This window comes from Scyliorhinus torazame, chromosome 17, assembly GCF_047496885.1.
Source record: "Scyliorhinus torazame isolate Kashiwa2021f chromosome 17, sScyTor2.1, whole genome shotgun sequence".
Lineage (NCBI taxonomy): Eukaryota > Metazoa > Chordata > Chondrichthyes > Carcharhiniformes > Scyliorhinidae > Scyliorhinus > Scyliorhinus torazame.
The window spans coordinates 10,411,547-10,432,687 of record NC_092723.1 but is presented as its reverse complement, the minus strand read 5'-3'; the positions used below and the strand labels follow the sequence as shown (position 1 = coordinate 10,432,687).

General features: G+C 46.6%; 1 protein-coding gene across 2 annotated transcripts in view; it reads right to left on the bottom strand.

Annotated features, from left to right (window-relative positions):
* The window catches only part of LOC140393704 (solute carrier family 41 member 1-like), a 77,981-nt gene that overhangs the window by 7,444 nt on the left and 49,396 nt on the right, over positions 1 to 21,141 (bottom strand). For both annotated transcript variants that reach the window (XM_072480003.1, XM_072480004.1), the window contains exons 4-9: positions 15,982 to 16,053; positions 13,897 to 14,041; positions 12,079 to 12,225; positions 9,999 to 10,146; positions 7,110 to 7,189; positions 5,185 to 5,319 (exon numbers count right to left, since the gene is read on the bottom strand). In XM_072480003.1, the coding sequence (XP_072336104.1) occupies positions 5,185 to 5,319; positions 7,110 to 7,189; positions 9,999 to 10,146; positions 12,079 to 12,225; positions 13,897 to 14,041; positions 15,982 to 16,053 (727 nt within the window). The remainder of the gene's footprint in view (positions 1 to 5,184; positions 5,320 to 7,109; positions 7,190 to 9,998; positions 10,147 to 12,078; positions 12,226 to 13,896; positions 14,042 to 15,981; positions 16,054 to 21,141) is intronic.

Below are 21,141 nucleotides of genomic sequence, written 5' to 3'. Positions count from 1 at the left end.
GCAGTTTCTGAATCTTACTACAGTCCTGTACAGCCCAAGTACGGCAGCAGCTTGTGCGATGCATCAGATGACTGACTGGTGGTAAAAATTTTACATACTTTATTGATCTTGAAAGGTATAGGGCAGGACTTTCTGGTCCTTCCCGGAAGGCAGGATCTTCCAGCACTGTCAATTGCAACAAGCAGGCTCTATTAATCAGTCACCCACTTAGAACATGCCCAATTTACATTTTTTCCAAAACATTTTTCCAATTGAGGGGCAATTTAGCGTGGCCAATCCACCTACCCCGCACACCTTTTGGGTTGTGGGGGGTGAGATCCACGCAGACAGGGGGAGAATGTGCAAACTCCACACGGACAGTGACCCGGGGCCGGGATCGACGCCGTGAGGCAGCAGTGCTAGCCACTGCGCCACCGTGCCGCCCACCAATTTACATTTCCAAGCGATTTCAATCTGCCACATCCATTTGTCTCTGCTTGAGGCCGTGCATTTTGGCTACCACGAGAACAGGTGAACAGAAATCCTGATCCTTGGATAGCGAGAGAGTTGCACGCAGAGAAGCAATCAGAGACAGGCGTGTGCTCGCACACAGACAATAGCCGAAATCTTCCATCCTCATTCACGGCTGGGATTTTCAAGTGCTGCTGAAAGTTAGTGGAGTTTCGGCTGGAACACCAAATTCTCCGTTCTCGCTCGCAACGGGGTCCCGCCACAGACCAGAGCGGAGATTCCCGTCCAATAAATCAACCAAATGTGTCTGGATGTTCGAACAGCAGAATAAAGGAGAAACGTCCAAATTAAACTCCAGACGGATGGGCAGGGTTTTCAGAAGGAAATTGAACAATTTTATGGGGTGGTTGAGTGCTTCTTAAAGTGAGTAATTTTTCTGTGTGGTTAACGATGCTTCTGGTGGTACATGCGTCAAAGAGGAAAATTGGCAGACAAAATTCACAGGGAGCAATTTGGTCAAGGTGGTCAGTTTTGTGGTGCGTGCACTCTGTCGAGTGAAAAACGATTTAGTAAAAAATAAACCAATTTATTCATCAATTTTTTTTGCTATTTATTCATTCCCTTCGTGGTCATGGACTGAACATATTTTTCCATTTTTTTTGCAAGTTGCATATTTTAAGGATCCATCTTGGCTTAGTGACAGCACCTCAGGTTTTTTTAAAATTTAGAGTACCCAATTATGTTTCCAATTAAGGGAAAATTTAGCGTTGCCAATCCACCTACCCTGCAATCTTTGGGTTGTGGGGGTGAAACCCACGCAGGCAGGGGGAGAATGTGCAAACTCCACACGGACAGTTACCCGGGGCCGGGATCGAACCCGGGTCCTCGGTGCTGTGAGTCAGCAGTGCTAACCACTGTGCCACCGTGCTGCCCTAACTAAAAAATAAGTTAAGGCTTTAGATTTGGGAAACAGGACCAAGTTGAAACCAGACAAACGACAGAATCTAGAGGAGAGAATCATAGTCTACCTACAATGCAGAAGGAGGCCTTTCAGCCCATAGAGTCTGCACCAACCCTCTGAAAGAGGACCCTACTTTGGGCCACTACACCCGCTTCATCCCTGTAACCCGAGCTAACCTTTGGACACTAAGGGGCAATTTAGAACAGCCAGTTAAACCTAACCTGCACATCTTTGGACTGTGGGAGGAAACTGGAGCACCCGGAGGAAACCCACGCAGACAATGGGGAGAACGTGTAAACTCCGCAGAGTCACCTGAGGCCGGAATAATAATAATAATAACAATCGCTTATCGTTACAAGTAGGCGTCAATGAAGTTACTGTGAAAAGCCCCTTGCCACATTCCGGCGCTGTTCGGGGAGGCCGGTACAGGAATTGCTGCTGGCCTTTTTCTGCGTTACAAGCCAGCTGTTTAGCCCACTGTGCTTTGAAGCCGGGACCCTGGTGCGGTGAGGCAGAAGTGATAACCAGTGTGCCGCCCTAAAAGAATCTCAGGAGCACAGTCTGGTGCAGGCAGGCTGAGGAGAGCTGCGTGTGAGGCAGTTTAAAGAAGAGAGTCCGAAGGCCAGGTCCAAAGAGAGGATAAGAAATGTGAAGTTACTGCAGGCGCTTCAGTTAGTTTAAAAGGGACTGATTAACCAGAGCCGCCCATATGGTGCATGGGGCACTTTGATGGATCCACGTCATCGCAACCACGATGAGCAGAGCGTGAGGGAACTCTACCAAAATGAAAGTTCACCAGTTTGTGAAGACCTTGCCTGAGGGATCCGGTTGGTTGCGAGTTCATGTCGGAGATGATGTCCACAGCTAAATATTGCATGAAGAAAGGGTCCAGGACTGGAACCTGAAGAAGGAAGAGCTTTGAAGGATTGGCACCCGAGATTGGTGCCATATACGCTGAATGGATAAATCTTTGAGATTCAATTTAAGATATGCCTTCTGCCACAAATTTGTCTTTAATGTAAGCATTATTTTTTTTAAAAGCAAAACCTTGTCCATTGGTTTTCTTGTTGGGGGTTGGTTGGTAAATTTGGTTCGTTCATCTCCACAGGAATCAGAATAATAATAAGACAAATCTGATTTCCAGTTATGCTTTTAAAGGCTGCAGTTCCTGCCCTTAATTGATTCTTCTATAATATCACCGCAGGTCACAAAGCATACCGCTACCAATCTTGAGTTCTATCCAATGCCTTTGGCAGTCAATGTTGTTCACAGATTTTGTGCGTTACGCCAAAACCTAAGAGCAGTGTCAAATTGCTTTTTGATGGAGCAAAGTATCAAAATACAGTTTGCCTCACGATTGCTTGCCAAAATTCTACGTAAAAATGCACAGCAGAACTTAAACAATGAGTATTAGTCTGTCAATATCTAGGAAACATTTTATTTTCATCTAAACGCCTTTATTTTATTTTACTCCAGCCGTGGACTAATTGCATTGCCTAGAGTTTGTGCGTCTGCATTTCCTCCAATCAACCTCAAAGTACACAATGGCCCTTCCTTCAGCTTCCCCCAGAAAGCTCATCAAATGTTACTCGCCCACACCCAACCCTAAACTGAGCTGGCCTGGGGCGCTCACACGAGGGCATGCACTCAAGCGGGCGCGCGGGCGCACACACACACACACGCAAACCAAGGTAGGGAAGGGAGGAAAATATAAAAAGTGGTGTCAGGGCAGCAGGGGGGCCTGTACAGTTACACACAAAACAATATGCACACAATTAACTGACCATTTCCAATTATGCAGGATAGTCCTCCTTTCCTCTCACCCCCAAAACACTCTGTCTACATGGAGAATTACGGTCAAAAAAACACTATTACACAGCTGTGGCAACAACGGAGCAGAGGAGCCTCTTCGATTCAGCAGCAGTCAGTTCTAAAGGAGCTACGGGCAGGTGTGACGACGACTGACTTCTCGTGTGGGTATGCAGTTTAGCTTGGGGCGGGGGGTGGAAAAGAGATGCGGTTGGGGGTGAAAAATGGACCCCTTCGAGGCTGCCTCAACGCCTTTTGGGGCTGGTTTAGTACAGTGGGCTAAATAGCTGGCTTGCACTGCAGAACAAAGCCAGCAGCGCCGGTTCAATTCCCGTACCGGCCTCCCCGAACAGGTGCCGGAATGTGGCGACTAGGGGCTTTTCACAGTAACTTCATTGAAGCCGACTTGTGACAATAAGCGATTATTATTATTATATTATTATTATTTTGTTACACATCTACTCAATTCAGGCTGAACACCCAGTCAGAGAAGGCTCGGGGACCCCTTTGCCCGTCTGAAACACAAAGCCCAAAAGGAGGATGTACAATTGCCAGTGACTCACAGTGAACGTACAAATATCTCGGAAACATGTGGACAACTGAAAGATTGGTGCCCTCTTCTGGTACAAATTAAATAACGCTCGGTTACAATATAGGCCAGCTCCACAACACATTTAAAATAGACAGATTATCCAAGAGGCTGCCACTTCCTAAAAAGCAAATCAAGCGCTCAAATTAGTCACCGCTGAGAAACTGATACTTAATTTGTACTGAACATTGTATATCAAGCGATTTCCTTACCAACCAGAAATGAAGTGGCAGAACTGTAAAATGGGGATTATTCATCAGTAAACTTAAGTTTCCCAGACTGCTCCTTGGGGCTGATGGTACGTTACATTCCTCCCTCCTCAATGTGGAGGAAACAATTGGTAGACTTAAGAAATTGAGCAATTTAATAAGTTTTGTGCTACTTGTTGCTTGGTGATGAAAAAAAGGACAACTTGACTATTTAGTGTTCTCTTGCTTATTGGTACCGAGGGTTGTTTATCATCTTCACCATAGAAAGCATCCTATCGGGCTGCATCACAGCCTGGTATGGCAACTGTTCGGCCCAGGACCGCAAGAAACTTCAGAGAGTCGTGAACACCGCCCAGTCCATCACATAAACCTGCCTCCCATCCATTGACTCCATCTACACCTCCCGCTGCCTGGGGAAAGCGGGCAGCATAATTAAAGACTCTTCCCACCCGGCTTACTCACTCTTCCAACTTCTTCCATCGGGCAGGAGATACAGAAGTCTGAGAACACGCACAAACAGACTCAAAAATAGCTTCTTCCCCGCTATTACCAGACTCCGAAATGACCCTCTAATGGACTGACCTCATTAACACTACACCCTGTATGCTTCATCCGATGCCGGTGCTTATGTCGTTACATTGTATACCTTGCGTTGCCCTATTATGCATTTTCTTTTCTTCCCTTTTCTTCCCATGTACTTAATGATCTGTTGAGCTGCTCGCAGAAAAATACTTTTCACTGTACCTCGGTACACGTGACAATAAACAAATCCAATCCAATCCAATCTGCTGCAATCAAGAATTTTTACAACATTTCCACCTCAAAACTGTGGCAATCTACCTGCTCTCCTCCACAGTCTAATGACACTTGGTAATACAGAATTTAAGAGTATCGGTAAAAAAAAGGAGACGTGCTGTTGAAGTTTTCACCTTGCACTCATCAGAATAGATGCAACAATGCTGGAACCAAAACCATCATCTAATCAATTTACGTTGTCGGATTTCCATTCCAACTTTACTGATGCCCTTGGCCCTTTACTTGGGCTTTTCAAAGAACACACACATACACTTGTCCCTCGTTAACTGCAGCATGGTGAACTGTGGACCGCTCGAGGGATGAAAGTGGTACTTTAGTGGCTTATTGGCCATTTCAGGAGGGGCTCTCACCTGAACTACAGAAAGTGCGACAAGGGCTCGGGCAGGTCTTGTGCGGGTTTTCCGGCGCTGCGCCAGGCATACAGGAGAGGTGGAGGTAGGTAGAAATCCTACTGGCCTGCACTGCTACTAGGTTGCCGCCAACACCTGAGAAAGGAGGGAAGAACACAAAGGATAAAGACAGAGGCCTACAACTCATCTCGCTTTTCAGAGGAATCTCATTCTAATCAGAATTTAAAAAAAACACAGCTTTCTCAAATGTTTTCTCAACTTTGGTCTAACCTTCATCCTTGGTGCTAATAGATGACCCATGGCAATGTTCACAGCAGGTTGGAGGACACCCTGTTTTCTAACAATGGAAGCATCAATAAAATGCGCCGACTGAAACGCAGCAGCGCGCGTTTGAGGAAGAAATCCTCTCCGTTCCTTAAAACCTATCCCTCAGGCCCAAGCTTTTGCTCATCTCTCCCAATACCTTCTCACGTCATCGGTGTCACACTTTGTTTTATAACCACTGAGGTGTCTTTGAGACATTGATAAATTCAAGCTAAGTTTGTGAAGTGAGAAACTTGGGCAGCATGGTGGCGCAGTGGTTAGCACTGCTGCCTCACGGCACCGAGGACCCGGGTTCGATCCCGGCCCCGGGTCACTGTCCGTGTGGAGTTTGCACATTCTCCCCGTGTCTGCGTGGGTTTCACCCCCACGACCCAAAGATGTGCAGGGTAGGTGGGCTGGCCACGCTAAATTGCTCCTTAATTGGAAAAAAAAAGAATTGGATACTCTAAATTAAAAAAAGTATTTAATATATAACTGTTCACCTTGCTACAGATTTGCTCACAAGGGATCAGGCCCAATGTAGTTTTCAGGTAGAGAGGTTAATTCGACTGTATGCTCGGGTGTGAGTCAATCCACATTTAAAAGAAAATGCTTACTTTTACCCTTCGAGTCTTATTTATTAATCGCAAAGTCCATGGTTAATTGACTCGAGGTGCAGGCTTCTTTGGAGTGGGGGAGGGATCTATAGCCCCATGCAGACGACAAGCCGAGAGACATGAAACCAAGATATTGCACCACTGGCGGGAGTGTTAAATTACAGCCTTCCGAGTTGAGCCACTCAAATGGTTCAGGGGTAGACCACAGGGCCCACCAAGCCTGCCCCGCCATTTAATACGAGCATGACTGACCTTGGGCTTCAACCTGCCCAATCACCATATTCCTCGATTCCCTGGGACAACAGAAATCTCTCTTTCCCAGCCTTAAAGCGTCCAAGGAGCTTGCAACTGTCACGGATCGAGGTCGTGTCCACACACCCCCACCCTCAACCCCCCCCCTCCACTCAGTCTTTTAGCCAAACGTCCTAGGGCCCCAATTTGTCTCAGTCCTCAACAGGACAAGTAAAGCATATTTTACAGGTGCCTAAAAATTTGACACTGCAGGTTCCCCGACACTTGCAAAAAAATAAAATTTAAAAATTGATGGATAACTGGGAATTCAGAGAAACAGTTAATGGAGGGACCACAATGTTTACAGTGCATTCTGATGCCAGAGTCCACAGTGGAAGATTTTCAACCTCCGTCGCTGCCCACTTATTTACCGAATAATAATTATTTACTGGTGTCTGCTTAGTGAAGATCTGCAAGCGAAATCAGTCAAATCCGCAGAGGTTTCCAACACTCCAACGGAAACAAATGTTCTTCTTTCCCCCTCGTTATAAATTAGGAGATGGCGCCGCCTGCTGTACAGTGCCCAGCCCAGCCAATACACCATTCTGCGACCAGTGTCTGTACTTTTCTGGCAAACATGCTTCCCCCCCCCACCAGAAGATAGGACCGACACCCCCCCCCGAAGATAAGACTGACTTCCCTGCGTTTGTATGGTTTTTTTTCCTGAGCCTCACAACTGGCAAACATTCGCAGCAGATGAATAAATGTACTTGCCGTTGATGACTGGAGTGAAAACAGCGATCCCTGCAAAGTTTGGATCCGATACCGTTTTATCTAAAATCAGCCCACCAATACTGAAACACAATCATATTGCGCACAGTTACAACACAGCACAGATAAACGTTTCGTAACAAGTTAAAATTTCACCGCGGAAAGACTATTACAAAAAAAAACAATTGCAGCAATCCCAGCAAATTCATGAAAGTTGACAAGAAAATCCTAAAGTACAATCGTAGGAATTTGACTATGAACCAGGCGGTAGGTTTGCTTGGTAAGAACATAAGAGCATGATAAATAGAAGCAGGATTACACCACTTGGTCCCTCCAGTTTGCTCCACCATTCAACATCATGACATGACTTACGCTCGATTCCTCCATCCCCGTACCATTTGCTGCTCAGAATGTCCACAAATCTTGAACCTACTCAATGACTGGGATAGAGAGTTCCAAAGATTCACAACCCTCAGGCGAAGAGATGTCTCCTGGCCTCGGTCCAAAATGACCAACTACATATGCTGAGGCTTTGGCCTCTAGTCCTAGATTCTCCAACTAGAGGATCCAGCATCTCGGCACCTACCCGGTTAAGTCCTCAGAATTTACTACGTTCTAATGAGATCACCTCTCATTTTTCTAAACTCCAGAGAATGTAAGCCCAATAGAAATCTGCTCAACAGAAATATAGGTGGCTTTTATGAAAATCCTTAGCCATGCTCCAACTGCTAAAGGTAATAGGCTTGTGTTCATTAGATTGAACCCACCCACTTTGGGGCAGCACGGTAGCACAGTGGTTAGCACAGTTGCTTCACAGCTCCAGGGTCCCAGGTTCGATTCCCAGCTTGGGTCACTGTCTGTGCGGGGTCTGCACGTTCTTCTCGTGTCTGCTTGGGTTTCCTCTGGGTGCTCCGGTTTCCTCCCACAGTCCAAAGATCTGCAGGGTAGGTGGATTGGCCATGCTAAATTGCCCTTAGTGTCCAAAAAGGTTAGGTGGGGTTACTGGGTTACGGAGGTAGGATGGCGGCGTGGGCTGAAGTAGGGTGCTCTTTCCAAGGGCTGGTGCAGACTCGATGGGCCGAATGGCATCCTTCTGCACTGTAAATTCTATGATTCTATGATTCACTCCTTAGGTTAAAAAGGGAGTTTTACGGCAGAATTTCAGATTTAAAAAAAAGGTCAGCCATTTCCAAAAAAGAAATTCATGGGGGAAAATACACAAACACTCAGGTCACAACAGGGAGTACTGTTGTTACATCCTCTGCCGGCTGCCAGGCAAGCAGACATAGGGCATTAGGCAAGATCCCTCTGCCACTTGAGAGCTTTGGATGCCTCTACAGCCGTGAGGTTACTTACGAAAGGCCCAACAGGGTGTAATAGTCATTGCAGACGAGAAAGGTGGATACACCAAGTAAAATTCTAAGTGCACACTAGACCTGTTAGTGGAGTAATTGCATGAACTTTGACTCAGGACTGTGTGGCAAGGAAATGTAGTATTTCTTTAAAGAGAATTCAACAGGAATTTAAAAAAATGTTTGGAAAGGACGTTTAAGAGTTTGCATCAATTGTAAAAGGGTCAATGTAATTTTCTTGGATAAGAAGAAATACTGGTCTGTTTGACCTGACAACCACTTGACTTGGAAGCAGTACCAAAAGGGAGGAAGTTGAGATACAAAAAAAACCAAGAAAAGACAGACAATGAAGCTTACAGGAGAGCTGGTGATATACGGTGATCAGCACACAGATGCAGACACAAAGAGAAAGCAGGCAGAATTGAGAGAAAAAGCAAATCGCTCTGAGGAAGGAGGTTAATTTTTCTGTTTGGCAGCAGAAGAGATGGAGCTCTTGGGGGCACCGTGGGAACTGGCTAAAAGGGTTAAAAACCTGGAATGCCGTGAACTAGGGCAATGTTTTGCAAACTTTTTTTCCGGGGACCCATTTTTACCAACCGGCCAACCTTCGGGACCCAACCCAGCTGATCTTTGCGCCCCCACCGGCCGACCTCCGCGACCCACGCCGGCCGACCTTCGCGACCCACCATTTTCTCTTACCTTGTTTGTTGCTGACAAAAATGGAGGAAATGGTTTTGGGTCCCTTTGGCCCCAATGGTCCCTTTGGCCCCCCCCCGAACTTGTAAAAAAAAAGGCTGCGACCGTATTAAAAAAATGCGGCCGCACTGCGCATGTGTGCCCGATCATCGGTGCGCATAGTTTTGCACATGCGCACAGATGATCGGGCAAGCATGCGCAGTGCGCCCAAATCTTAAAAATATGTTTGTGGCCATTTTGAAGGCTGCTTGCAGCCAGCATAGTTAAAAGCCGGCTGCTGTGGCTGTTGCATGTGGATTTGCGCGATCGGGAGCGCCGCGACGGACGGCTCCGCAACCCTCCCGACGCCCGCCCGCGGCCCACCTGCGGGTCGCGCCCCCGAGTTTGACAATGCCTGAACTCGGGTGTTATTGGTTGGTCAGTTGAAAGGGAACTCGGGGAAAGCTACCCCATCAGAAATGTTGTGACCCGAGGGAGAGTGTACCTGGTTGATGATAATTATTGGTTAGGACTCCTAACCCACCTTGCATGAATAAAGAATAGAATAATCTCAAACTGTGTCATTATGTAGTGCCACATGACTGCAAGAAGTGATGTATGCGTTTGTGGTTGTACATGACATCATATTTGTGTTGTCGGTTTTAAGTGAAATTTACCTTTATTTGAAGTATAATTACTTGTTAATTAATGTGTAATTTATGTTGGTTCTGATTTGTGTTAACGTAAAGTTGAATCACGTTGGTAATTTCTCCACTTGGAGGTCATTTGGTAACGTTGTATATTTTAGTTTACAGTTTTCCCCGACCAGTTTCGCGACATACGTTGAAGCTTTAGAAATCCGTACCTGCTAATGGTCATGGCAATAATAACGGGCTCCCAACCAGAATACAAGACTTCTCGTGTGGCTGGATTCTTTTTTGATATGATGATCCACAGAGGAGTCAAAGCCACAAAGAAAGCACACACGAGTGGGTTGATGTAAGGATGTTCCTCTGTAATTCGAGAAAAAAAAAAATAGATACAGCATTTTACTAAAAGCATTTCCAGCAACACCTGGAGCTGGTCTCATCAGCTTTCAGCCCGGCTTCAAGTAAAAGCTTGTGAGGGAGATGGCAGTGTCGTGGCCGGACTCGTCATCCAAAGGCCCAGGTTAATCACACAGCGCAGAAGAGGCCCTTCGGCCCATCGAGTCTGCACCGGCGCATGAAAAGCACCTGATTTAGCCACCAAATCCCATTGAACATTATGCCGTGCCAAGTGCTCATCCAGGTACTTGGAGGCGAGGCAACCTGCCTCTTATCACAAGACAGTGCATTCCAGACCGTCACCACCCTCCGGGTAAAAGGTTTTTCCTCACATCCCCCCCCCCCCATCCCAAAACCTCCTGCCCCTCATCTTGAACTTGTGTCCCCTCGGGCTGGTGTCTGACCCTTGAATTAAGGGGAACAGCTGCTCCCTATCGACCCTGCCAATGATGCCCCTCACGCTCTGGGAACATGGGTTCCGATCCCCACCATAGCAGTCAGTCGCTGCAATAAACAACAAGGCCAATTATGTTTGAAAAACCTCGACTCGAACAGCTAGCCTAGTCTCAGCAATGAAACTATCATCAATTGTCATAAAAATCCGGCTGGCTCAGAGGTCCTGTGGAGAGGAAAATCTGCACTGCCCACCTGGTCTAGCCCACAGCAATGTGGTTGACTCTTTTCACAGCGACTTCATTTTGAAGCCTACTTGTGACAATAAGCGATTTTCATTTCATTTAACCCCTCACAAGGGCAATTTGGGACGGGCAACAAATGCTGGCCCTCCCAGCCAAAGCCCTTGAAAGAATTTTTAAAAACAAACTTTCACGAAAATGCTAAGCGTCCGATCCATTATTCTGTTAATAGACCAAACGCTTTTATTGTTCATCAACATGCACCCATGGTCAACACGGCAGCGCAACTCTTCCCACCTGTAACACAACAGTAACCCCCCCCCCCTCCCCCCCCTGCCCCCTCAGGCTTGTGGGCAGCACTCAATCAAATCCTCACAGGGCAGGGAAAGGAGGGGCCTCCTTGCCCCACAAGTTGAAAACGAAGGGCGTCTTAAGAGAGATTATGACCACCAGTTCCAGACCACGGAACAATCACCTCATCAACTTGCAGGGGCCTCCTCACTGCTCCACTCAGTGCCTCAGAAGGCCAGAAAATGGGTGGACAAGCTAGACATCCCCCATTAACCGTGTCAGTGCTGATAATAATAATCTTTATTATTGTCATAAGTAGGCTTACATTAACCCTGCAATGAGGTTACTGTGAAAAGCCCCTAGTTGCCACATTCCGGCACCTGTTTGGGTACACAGAGGGAGAATTCAGAATGTTTAAATTACCTGACAACATGTTCTTTCGGGACCTGTGGAAGGAAACCGGAGCGCCCGGAGGAAACCCACGCAGACACGGGGAGAACGTGCAGACTCCACACAGACAGTGACCCAAGCCGGGAATCGAAGCTGGGACCCTGGAGCTGTGAAGCAACAGTGCTAACCACTGTGCTACCATGCCGCCCTATGTCGCCTGATAGAAGGTGGAGTTAACTGTGATGTGCCCACAGTTGAACAGCCTGCCCAATCCCCATTCGCACAAAATGCTTGGGCATTTGGAGAAGGCAGTGGTGACATTCTGGCAGTGGTACAATCATCCCCCAGACTAAGCCAGCACCTTCCGGGGAAGTGGGACAAAAAGGAGTTAATATCGATAGGGATGGTGGAGAACGTCTGACTCAGAATCAGGGTTTATTCCTGCCACAATACGTGTTGCAGGTGCGAAGAGTTGCGCTGCTGTGTTGACCATGGGTGCATGTTGATGAACAATAAAAACGTTTGGTTTATTAACAGAACAATGAATCGGACGCTTAGCAATATTGCATTTGTTGTTACTTACGTAGCTGGATGTAGAGACCCCAGCTGATTCCAGACAGCAGTGCTAAGGTAATGAGGTCTCCAAGGCTAGCAGCAATGGGTGTGGCCACATTATCAGGGTTTATCCCTATCTTCCTTGAGCCAATAATTACGCCAACCATGATTACCCCTGGACGGGAAAAACAAAATCACAAAATTCATCATTTTCCTGCAAGGTGACTAACATTTCACTGCGCAAGTCAGAAATACAGAGCGTTTAGCTTATGCACCACCCTGCTTCTGTCACTTTTTGCGCAGCCTCTTAAACGGGCACATAGTCACTGGACATATTTGGCACTGACATGATTATCCTGCAATACTGGTTTTTAAATCTCTGCAGCAGCTACGTAGAAACACACATCGAGAATAGAAGCTGGATTAGACCATTCATTACCTTGTCTGAACATCAAGGTCAATACCCTGATCCCGCCTCCCCCCCCATATCCATTGATCCCTTTAGCCCCAAGAGCTGTATCGAATCCCTTCTTGAAATCACACAATGTTTTGGACTCTACTATTTTCTGTGGTAGTTAATTCCACAGATTCACCACCCTCTGGGTGAAGAAATTTCTCCTCACCTCAGTCCTAAATGGTTTACCCCTTATCCTCAAACTCTGTCCCCTAGTTCTGGATCTCCCACCATCAGGAATATTCTTTCTGAATCCACCTTGTCTAATCCTGTTAGAATTTTTCAGTTTCTGTGAGATCCCCTCTCATTAAACTCCAATGAATATAATCTGAACCCACTTAAGTCTCTCCATATATGACAGTCCCGCCATCCCAGGAATCAGCCTGGTAAACCTTCGCTGCACTTCTTCCATAGCAAGAACATCCTTCCTCAGAAAAGGACACCAAAACTGCCCACAATACTCCAGGTGTGGCCTCACCAATGCCCGATATAATTTCAGTGAAACATCTCTATTCCTATACTTAAATCCTGTTGTCATGAAGGCCAACATATCATTTGCTTTCCTTACTGCCTGCTGTACCTGCGCCCTTACTTTGAGCAACACAACTGATTCACAAGGACACCAAGGTCTCGCTGAGTATCCACCTCTCTCAATTTACGAACAAAGAACAAAGAAAAGTACAGCACAGGAACAAGCCCTTCGGCCCTCCAAGCCTGCGCCGAACATGCTGCCCGTCTAAACTAAAATCTTCTACACTTCCGGGGTCCGTATCCCTCTATTCCCATCCTATTCATGTATTTGTCAAGGTGCCCCTTAAATGTCACTATCGTCCCTGCTTCCACCACCTCCTCCGGCAGCGAGTTCCAGGCACCCACTACCCTCTGTGTAAAAAACTTTTTACACTGTGTCACCGTGCCGCCTTTCTATTACTTTCTCCCTTATGTATTTATCTACCTTCTTTTTAACTGCATCTACGCTATTCCATAACTACCTCAAGCTGCAGCGACGTCCGCATATTGCATGACTTTCCAATCACAAGTTTCTCCCGAGTGGTTCATTGGGTTCATTAATGACTACTCGATTTATTTATTTATTTAAAAAATATTTTTATTCTCCTCCTTTTTCACATTTTCAATGACTACTCCATTTATAACCAGTTGCTTTGGACAATGTTGGTAATCTCATCAGTTTAATGTGTTCACGTGTTCAATCAAACAAAATGAGCTGCGTCAAAAGCTAAAACAGGTCCGTGCCATCAGCATTTTGTTGTAATCCATTTATATTTGCTTCCAACATCGGGCAGGTCAAGCCATCCAGTCGTCAAATGAAATGGCTTCCAAACCCGACGCAGACAATCTTGATTACAGGTCACTGCAAAGTGCCTGTCTTACCCAATATGAGGGAAGCTATAAATGCCGTTGCCATACTGCTGGCACATAGGAGGACAGCGTGATCCAGTCGGAACTGACCCTCAGGAATCCAACCAAACACCACAGCAGCCACAGATGCCAGGAAACCAACCACAGTGGCCTGGACCTAAGAGGAGATAAACAGAAGGCCAGAGTTGACATTTTCATCTTTTCACAAGGAAGTGTCTGTTTTAGGGTTGGGACGAGCTGTAAAAAATTCATCAACTCAAAATCTTCCAGGGTCTCTGACCCAGGCAGGGAAACTTGGCCACTTTTTTTTTTATTGCTACCCGACAGGAAGCACCGAGAGCAAAATGCAAAGTATACGAAATTCTGTTTTAAACAAAGCCGCGTAACTGCCAATTTTCTCCGCAATTAACTGACCGACAAAACTGTATCCTTAGAAATTGCACATTTCAAAATTACGCGTTTCAAAAACTGGCATTCTCCTGATTTCTTTTTGAATGAACGACAACGGGGTCCAAGTCACCGGAAGCGGAATCTGGATGTGAATCAAGTAACTCTGAAGAAATTATTCAGCTCCAGATCCCTTTACTTCATTGCATTCTGTGCATTTACAGAAAGGTGCACCTTACTTAAAACTACCCCCTCCTCTGCACAACTTGAGTACTCCAAAACAATCCCTACATAACACCAATGCCTACCTTCGAAAACCTGACCCTTCTCGTTAATAATGCTAAACTCTATTAGAACTATTGCGTACAATAGTCCGTATATGAGAGTTCCCAGTAAATCAACTGCAAACCATTCCTCACTAAATTCCAAGTAATGCCTCCATTTCACACTGTGGAATCAATGATCGTGGTTACAAATAAAACACACTGGAAGTGAACAGATTGATGTTAACGTGGTTATGTAAATGCCCCACCTGGCGCGGTGTGATAAACAAGCTCAAACTTTGATCTGTGCACATTTTATCTCACCGTGCTTGGGGTAGTATTGGACCACCACCCTGGGTTTAATATCTCCAGCTTCTGTCAGAGAGGAGGGGCTGGGTGGGAGGAGGGAAAATTGGCAAGCAGTTACCACCCCTATTCCTGAATGTAAAACTGCTGGAATGCACACGTCCAAGTGAGGGCAGGACTAATTGTCCTCTAGATTTGAATGGCCCGTAGGCTATCTAGGCTCACACGGTGCAATGGGCACTGCAGCACAGTCATTTCCCGGGAAACATACAGAAAGGCAGACAGCATTGTCAGAGACCCCTCCCACCCCAGGCTTCGCCCTCTTCCAGACCCTTCCATCAGGCAGAAGATACAGAAGTCTGGAGACCCGCACATCCAGACATAGGAACAGCTTCTTCCCCACAGCTACCAGACTCCTCAACGACTCCCCCTCGGACTGATCTGTTCCCTGTAATAACACTATTCACGACGCCCTATGCTGCCCTTGTTCCGCACTGTAACCAATCAAAGTTTGTTGATGTATCATTGTCAATGTACTCTGTCAATTATTCTTTTGTCTACTATGTACGTACTGTGTAACTTCCCTTGGCTGCAGAAAAATACTTTTTACTGTACTTTGATACAGGTGACAATAAAAATCAATCAATCAATCAATCAATCCACATACGTGGGCATCGGTGAGGAGAGCAGAAAATCAAATGGAATGGAGAAAAAAAAAATCTACTGAATCCCGAACGCTTGGAGAGACTGCAAGACAGTGAATTACAAATACTGTCTGAACTCAGTGTTTAAAGTGCTATAATTCTGTACCTATAGAAAAAAAGTTCAGAATAATCTTCAGATTAGATTCCAATCATTCCCATGTATCCATTGTGCTTATGGGGAAAAAGTCTGACTGGAGGAGCAAGGTGAGGGTGCTTTTGTGAGGGTCACGTTGAAGCATATCGTCGGGGCAGGGTATGGGAGCTCGATATTCCTTTTTGACACACCTCGTACATCTGAGAGTCCGACCCCGCCTCCACCCCACACAACAGTCCATAAAAAGCTAAAATGATCAGAAGTTACCCTGCCTTCCCAATATTTAACAGTAACATTAGCCAGTCCATACACTGGATGTTGTAAGCCCCATTCACACACGCACCTGAATTAGAGCTAGATTTCCTGTGATCATCTTCCATTGCTCTGCAGCGGAGTCCATTTGGCCAATGTTGGCCTGCAGAAGAACAAAGGATAGCACCATGAGATCTCATTTCAGTTTCACAACCGTGTCTGAACACAATAAATAGACTGGTTTGTTCATCAGCCAAATCTTTATCTTGCATTGTGGTGCAAAAACGGAACAACGTCTCAAAAAAGATGTCAGTGTTTGAGAACAAAGAATATTAAATAATCTTTACTAGTGTCACAAGTAGGCTTACATTAACACTACAATGAAGTTACCGTGAAAAGCCCCTCGTCACCAAATTCCGGCGCCTGTTCGGGTACACGGAGGGAGAATTCAGAATGCCCAATTCACCTAACAAGCACGTCGTTCAGGCCTTGTAGGAGGAAACCGGAGCACCCGGAGGAAACCCATGCAGACACAGGAAGAACGTGCAGACTCCGCACAGTGACCCAAGCCGGAAATCGAACCTGGGACCGTGGCGCCGTGAAGCAACAATGCTAACCTCTGTGCTACCGTGCCCACCCAGCACAGGAACAGATCCTTCGGCCCACCAAGCCTGCGCTGATCCAGGGGCGTCATTCTCCGACCCCGCCCCGCCGGGTCGGAGAATGGCCGTTGGCCGCCGTGAATCCCGCCCCCGCCGAAGTCTCCGGTACCGGAGATTGGGCGGGGGCGGGAATCAGGCCACGCCGGTTGGCGGGACCCCCCGCTGGATTCTCCGGCCCGGATTGGCCGAAGTCCCGCCCAGAAATTGCCTGTCCCGCCGGCGTAAATCAAACCTGGTATTTACCGGCGGGACCAGGCGGCGTGGGCGGGCTCCGGGGTTCTGGGGGGGGGGCACGGGGCGATCTGACCCTGGGGGGTGCCCCCACGGTGGCCTGGCCCGCGATCGGGGCCCACCGATCCGCGGGCGGGCCTGTGCCGTGGGGGCACTCTTTCCCTTCCGCTTCCGCAACGGTCTCCACCATGGCGGAGGCGGAAGAGACTCTCCCCACTGCGCATGCACGGGAAACTGACAGCGGCCGCTGACGCTCCCGCGCATGCGCCGGGAAACTGACAGCGGCCGCTGACGCTCCTGCGCATGCGCCGCATTTCCGCGCTAGCTGGCGGGGCAACAAACGCCATTTCCGCCAGCTGGCAGGGCGGAAATCCCTCCGGCGTCGGCCTAGCCCCTCAATGTTGGGGCTAGGCCGCCAAAGATGCGGAGCATTCCGCACCTTTGGGCCAGCGCGATGCCCGTCTGATTGGCGCCAGTCGGCGGTTATCGCGCCGTTGGGGGAGAATTTCGCCCCAGATTCCTTATTTAGACTTACTACTTATTGCCCAACCATCTGTATCCCTCCATTCCCCACCTGTTCATGAGTCCATCGAGACACATCCTAAATGTTGCTATCGTGCCCACCTCCACTGGCAACGCGTTCCAGTCACCCACCACCCTCTGCGTGAAACTTTCTCTGCCCACCTCCCCTTGAACCTGTGCCCCCTTGTAATTGAGTCTTTTCTATGACAACTTTCTTCCCTTCCTTTCTTAGGGAAAATACAAGTAAGAGACAAATGCAACTTTGCATTCAATTTTCTTTCCCCGCCCAGGGAGATGAAGCTGCCTTAAAAAAACAAATGAAAGAATATCAGAAAGGAGGAGAGAAAGAGGTGGAGAGGTTTAAAGAAGGAATTTGCTTTGCATAAAAGGTACGGTCAACATTGTCAGAGTGATGGAAAATTGAAGATGTGCTGGAGGCCAGAATTGGAAGCGGACAGAGATCTCCCAAGGTTTGTAGGGCCTGAGGAGATTACAGAGATAGGGAGGGACGAGGCCATGGGAGTGATTTGTCAATAAGGATGAGAATTTCAAAATCAAGGTGTTGTTGGAACCAGGCTTCAAAGGGCTAGGTGTTCCCCACTAACCAAACTACAGTCAGGAAATTTCTTTGGAGTCAAGATGAGAAAACACATGGGGAAAAGAGACAAAGAAAATGTTTTCTTCGAACCAGGTTCTGCAAAGTTAATGCAGTTTAGAATATGGTTCATGTTTAAAAAAAAATGAAGTAGTCTGTGTTGTCTACTTTGATTACAAGAAAAGTTTCCATTTTGAAATATCTAGGCATTTATGAGAAATATAAGTGAAGAAATAATTAACATTTTGTTTGAATATCCTGACGGTTTCCACACAAGGTTCATTATTAATTTAAAAAGGATTATTCAACAGTGGAGGGCTTGGATTAATTTCAGCAGCATTCAGCACTCAAGAACTGACAATACCTTCCGCAAATCATAAAAGAATGATGTGGATCAGGAGGAGTAAACAGAAAACACAACCTCGATCAAGCAGCCCACAGTCCCAGCAGGGGCTGGTAATGCACAGTGCTGCAGGTGTAGTTGCTTTGTGTCTTCCCAGTCTAATGAGCTGCAAAGATTACACGTGTACTTGAAGTTAGAAGTTAACATATGGAAACACTCCATGTCAATGTTTACCCTCCACAGAGCAAACAATGCCAATCACTTAAAAAACATTTCTAAAAATAAATTTTGAGCACCCAATTCTTTTTTTTTTTCCCCAATTGAGGGACAATTTTAGTGTGGTCAATTCACATACCCTGCACCTTTTTGGGTTGTGGGGGTGAGACCCATGCAGACATGGGGAGAATGTGCAAACTCCTCACGGACAGTGATCCGAAGCCGGGATCGAACCCAGGTCCTCGGCGGCATGAGGCAGCAGGGCTAACCACTGTGTAACCGTGCGTCCCAACAACCCCAATCACTTTGCTTGATGGAGGCTTGTGCCAGACTACTAATGATACATCAAGGCGAGGTGAAACATACACTCCAAAATTAAAATGCCGAATGCATTTGTTGCCCTCTGCCCTAAATCTCCCACATGTCGAGAAGCCAACAATCTGTTTACTCATCGAGAAACCAAGGTGTATGGTCAAGGGTCATAAGGGCAAGGTTGAAGGGTACAAACGAAGGCTTAAGATAAAAAAGGGCAAAAGCTGAAAAGGCAACAATGTGAAACAAGCTGCTTTTACACTGCACGGTGTCTCGGTCAGGCTGACTATGCACCGTTTCACTTTGTTATGCCCTGGCAGCTTGTGCGTGAACTGCTGGCACTGTGGGGCCTCTATGTGTGCACACGTGGCTGTGACATTTGACAAGTAGCAAATAGATCTTCCTGATCACTGCTCTTAAAAAAAAACATAGTTGAGTTTATCTTGGCACCACCGCCGGTTACTTGAGAACGGCTATTACCGCAGCCAACAGCCAAAAACCGACATAAAGGAAGTTACAAAATGTTAATGAGACCATCTGTGTCCAGCGTTCAATTAAAAAAGTGGCCCATTTAGAAACTTCAAAGGAGGTTCCTAAATGCTTTATGCCAAATCAGCAAGTTTTCCGAAATAAAAACAGCGAGTGAATTTTCCTTTCGGAACATAAGAGCAGGAATAGGCCATTCAGCTTTCATGCCTGCTTCACCATTCAAAGGGCGGCACGGTAACACAGTGGCTAGCACTGTGGCTTCACAGCGCCAGGGTCCCAGGTTCGATTCCCCGCTGGGTCACTGTCTGTGCGGAGTCCGCACGTTCTCCCAGTGTCTGCGTGGGTTTCCTCCGGGTGCTCCGGTTTCCTCCCACAGTCCAAAGACGTGCAGGTTAGGTGGATTGGCCGTGATAAATTACCCTTAGTGACCAAAAAGGTTAGGAGGGGTTATTGGGTTACGGGGATAGGGTGGAAGTGAGGGCTTAAGTGGGTCGGTGCAGACTTGATAGGCTGAATGGCCTCCTTCTGCACTGTATGTTCTATGTTCTAAAGCTGATCATCTACATCAATACCACCCCCCAGTGCTATCCCCCCCATCCCCTGATGTCATTAATACCCAGAAGTCTATTGGTTGCTATCTTGAACAAATTAATACTAATCATCTTAATTAGTGTCACAAGTAGGCTTACATTAGCACTGCAATGAAGTTACTGTGAAAATCCCCTAGTCGCCACATTCCGGCACCTGTTCGGGTACACAGAGAGAATTCAGAATGTCCAATTTACCAAACAAACACGTCTTTAGGGACTTGTGGGAGGAAACCGGAGCGCCCGGAGGAAACTCATGCAGACACGGGGAGAACGTGCAGACTCCGCCAGGAATCGAACCGGAGACCTGGCACCGTGAAGCCACAGTGCTAACCACTGTGCTGCCATACATGTTCAACCATTTGAGTTTCCACAGGTAGCAAAGTCTAAAGATTCCCCAGCCGCTGAGCGAAGTAGTTCTTCCTCATCTCAGTTAATTGGCATGTGGATTCCTGCGTTCTGTCCCCTCCTATCTTGAATAGTTACATCCACTATTTTATAATCTGATGGGACATTTCCAGGAAATTTTGGAAAATTAAAACCAATGCACCTGCCACTGCTTTTAAGACCCTACAATGAAGTCCATCGGGACCTGGAGACTTGCACTTTTTACATATGCGCTGCAGTCTGGAGCTATGGATAGGTGATGGTAGAGGATCCACTTCTTTTCCATTACATGGATTACTAGGAATCTCTCCCACTCTTGCCACCTGGCATGTGTTAGGCCCATTTAGTCGCGTTACCAATGCACCTTCTTTGTCCATCAATTTCTGGGCCAGAGGCAGGGGCTCTGCCCATTGCAGCAGAAAACCTCCTCTAGACCCCTCTTTACAATAGAGCAAAACAAATATGGCCATTGTATCTAAACTGTTGATATTGATCGACAAGGAAATGTTCTCTCGAAATTAAAAAGTCTATTTACAAAATCAGAAGTGTCATTTATTAATCATGCACGCATTATGTTTAATATTGAGTATGAATTTAACTCCCTCTCGTGGGAATGAATAAAACATGGTTTAAAGCACAAGGTGTAATCTGTAATTATTTTCTTTATTTAAATTTGACTCCAAAATCAAGTATGTAAAATCAAATTTACCAAAATGATTGGCCAAGAACATCATGAAAAGAAAACAGAGCTTAGCATTTTAATTTACAATACTCCCAAGGCTGCTAAATGCTAATGTTTCCTCTCTCTTCTCAGTTCATCTGTGTTTTTCAGCTAACACTACACTGCTGTAAACATCGAAGTCTGTTGACTTTTCCCTTGCTACAGGTATTCATTTTAGGTGTTCAC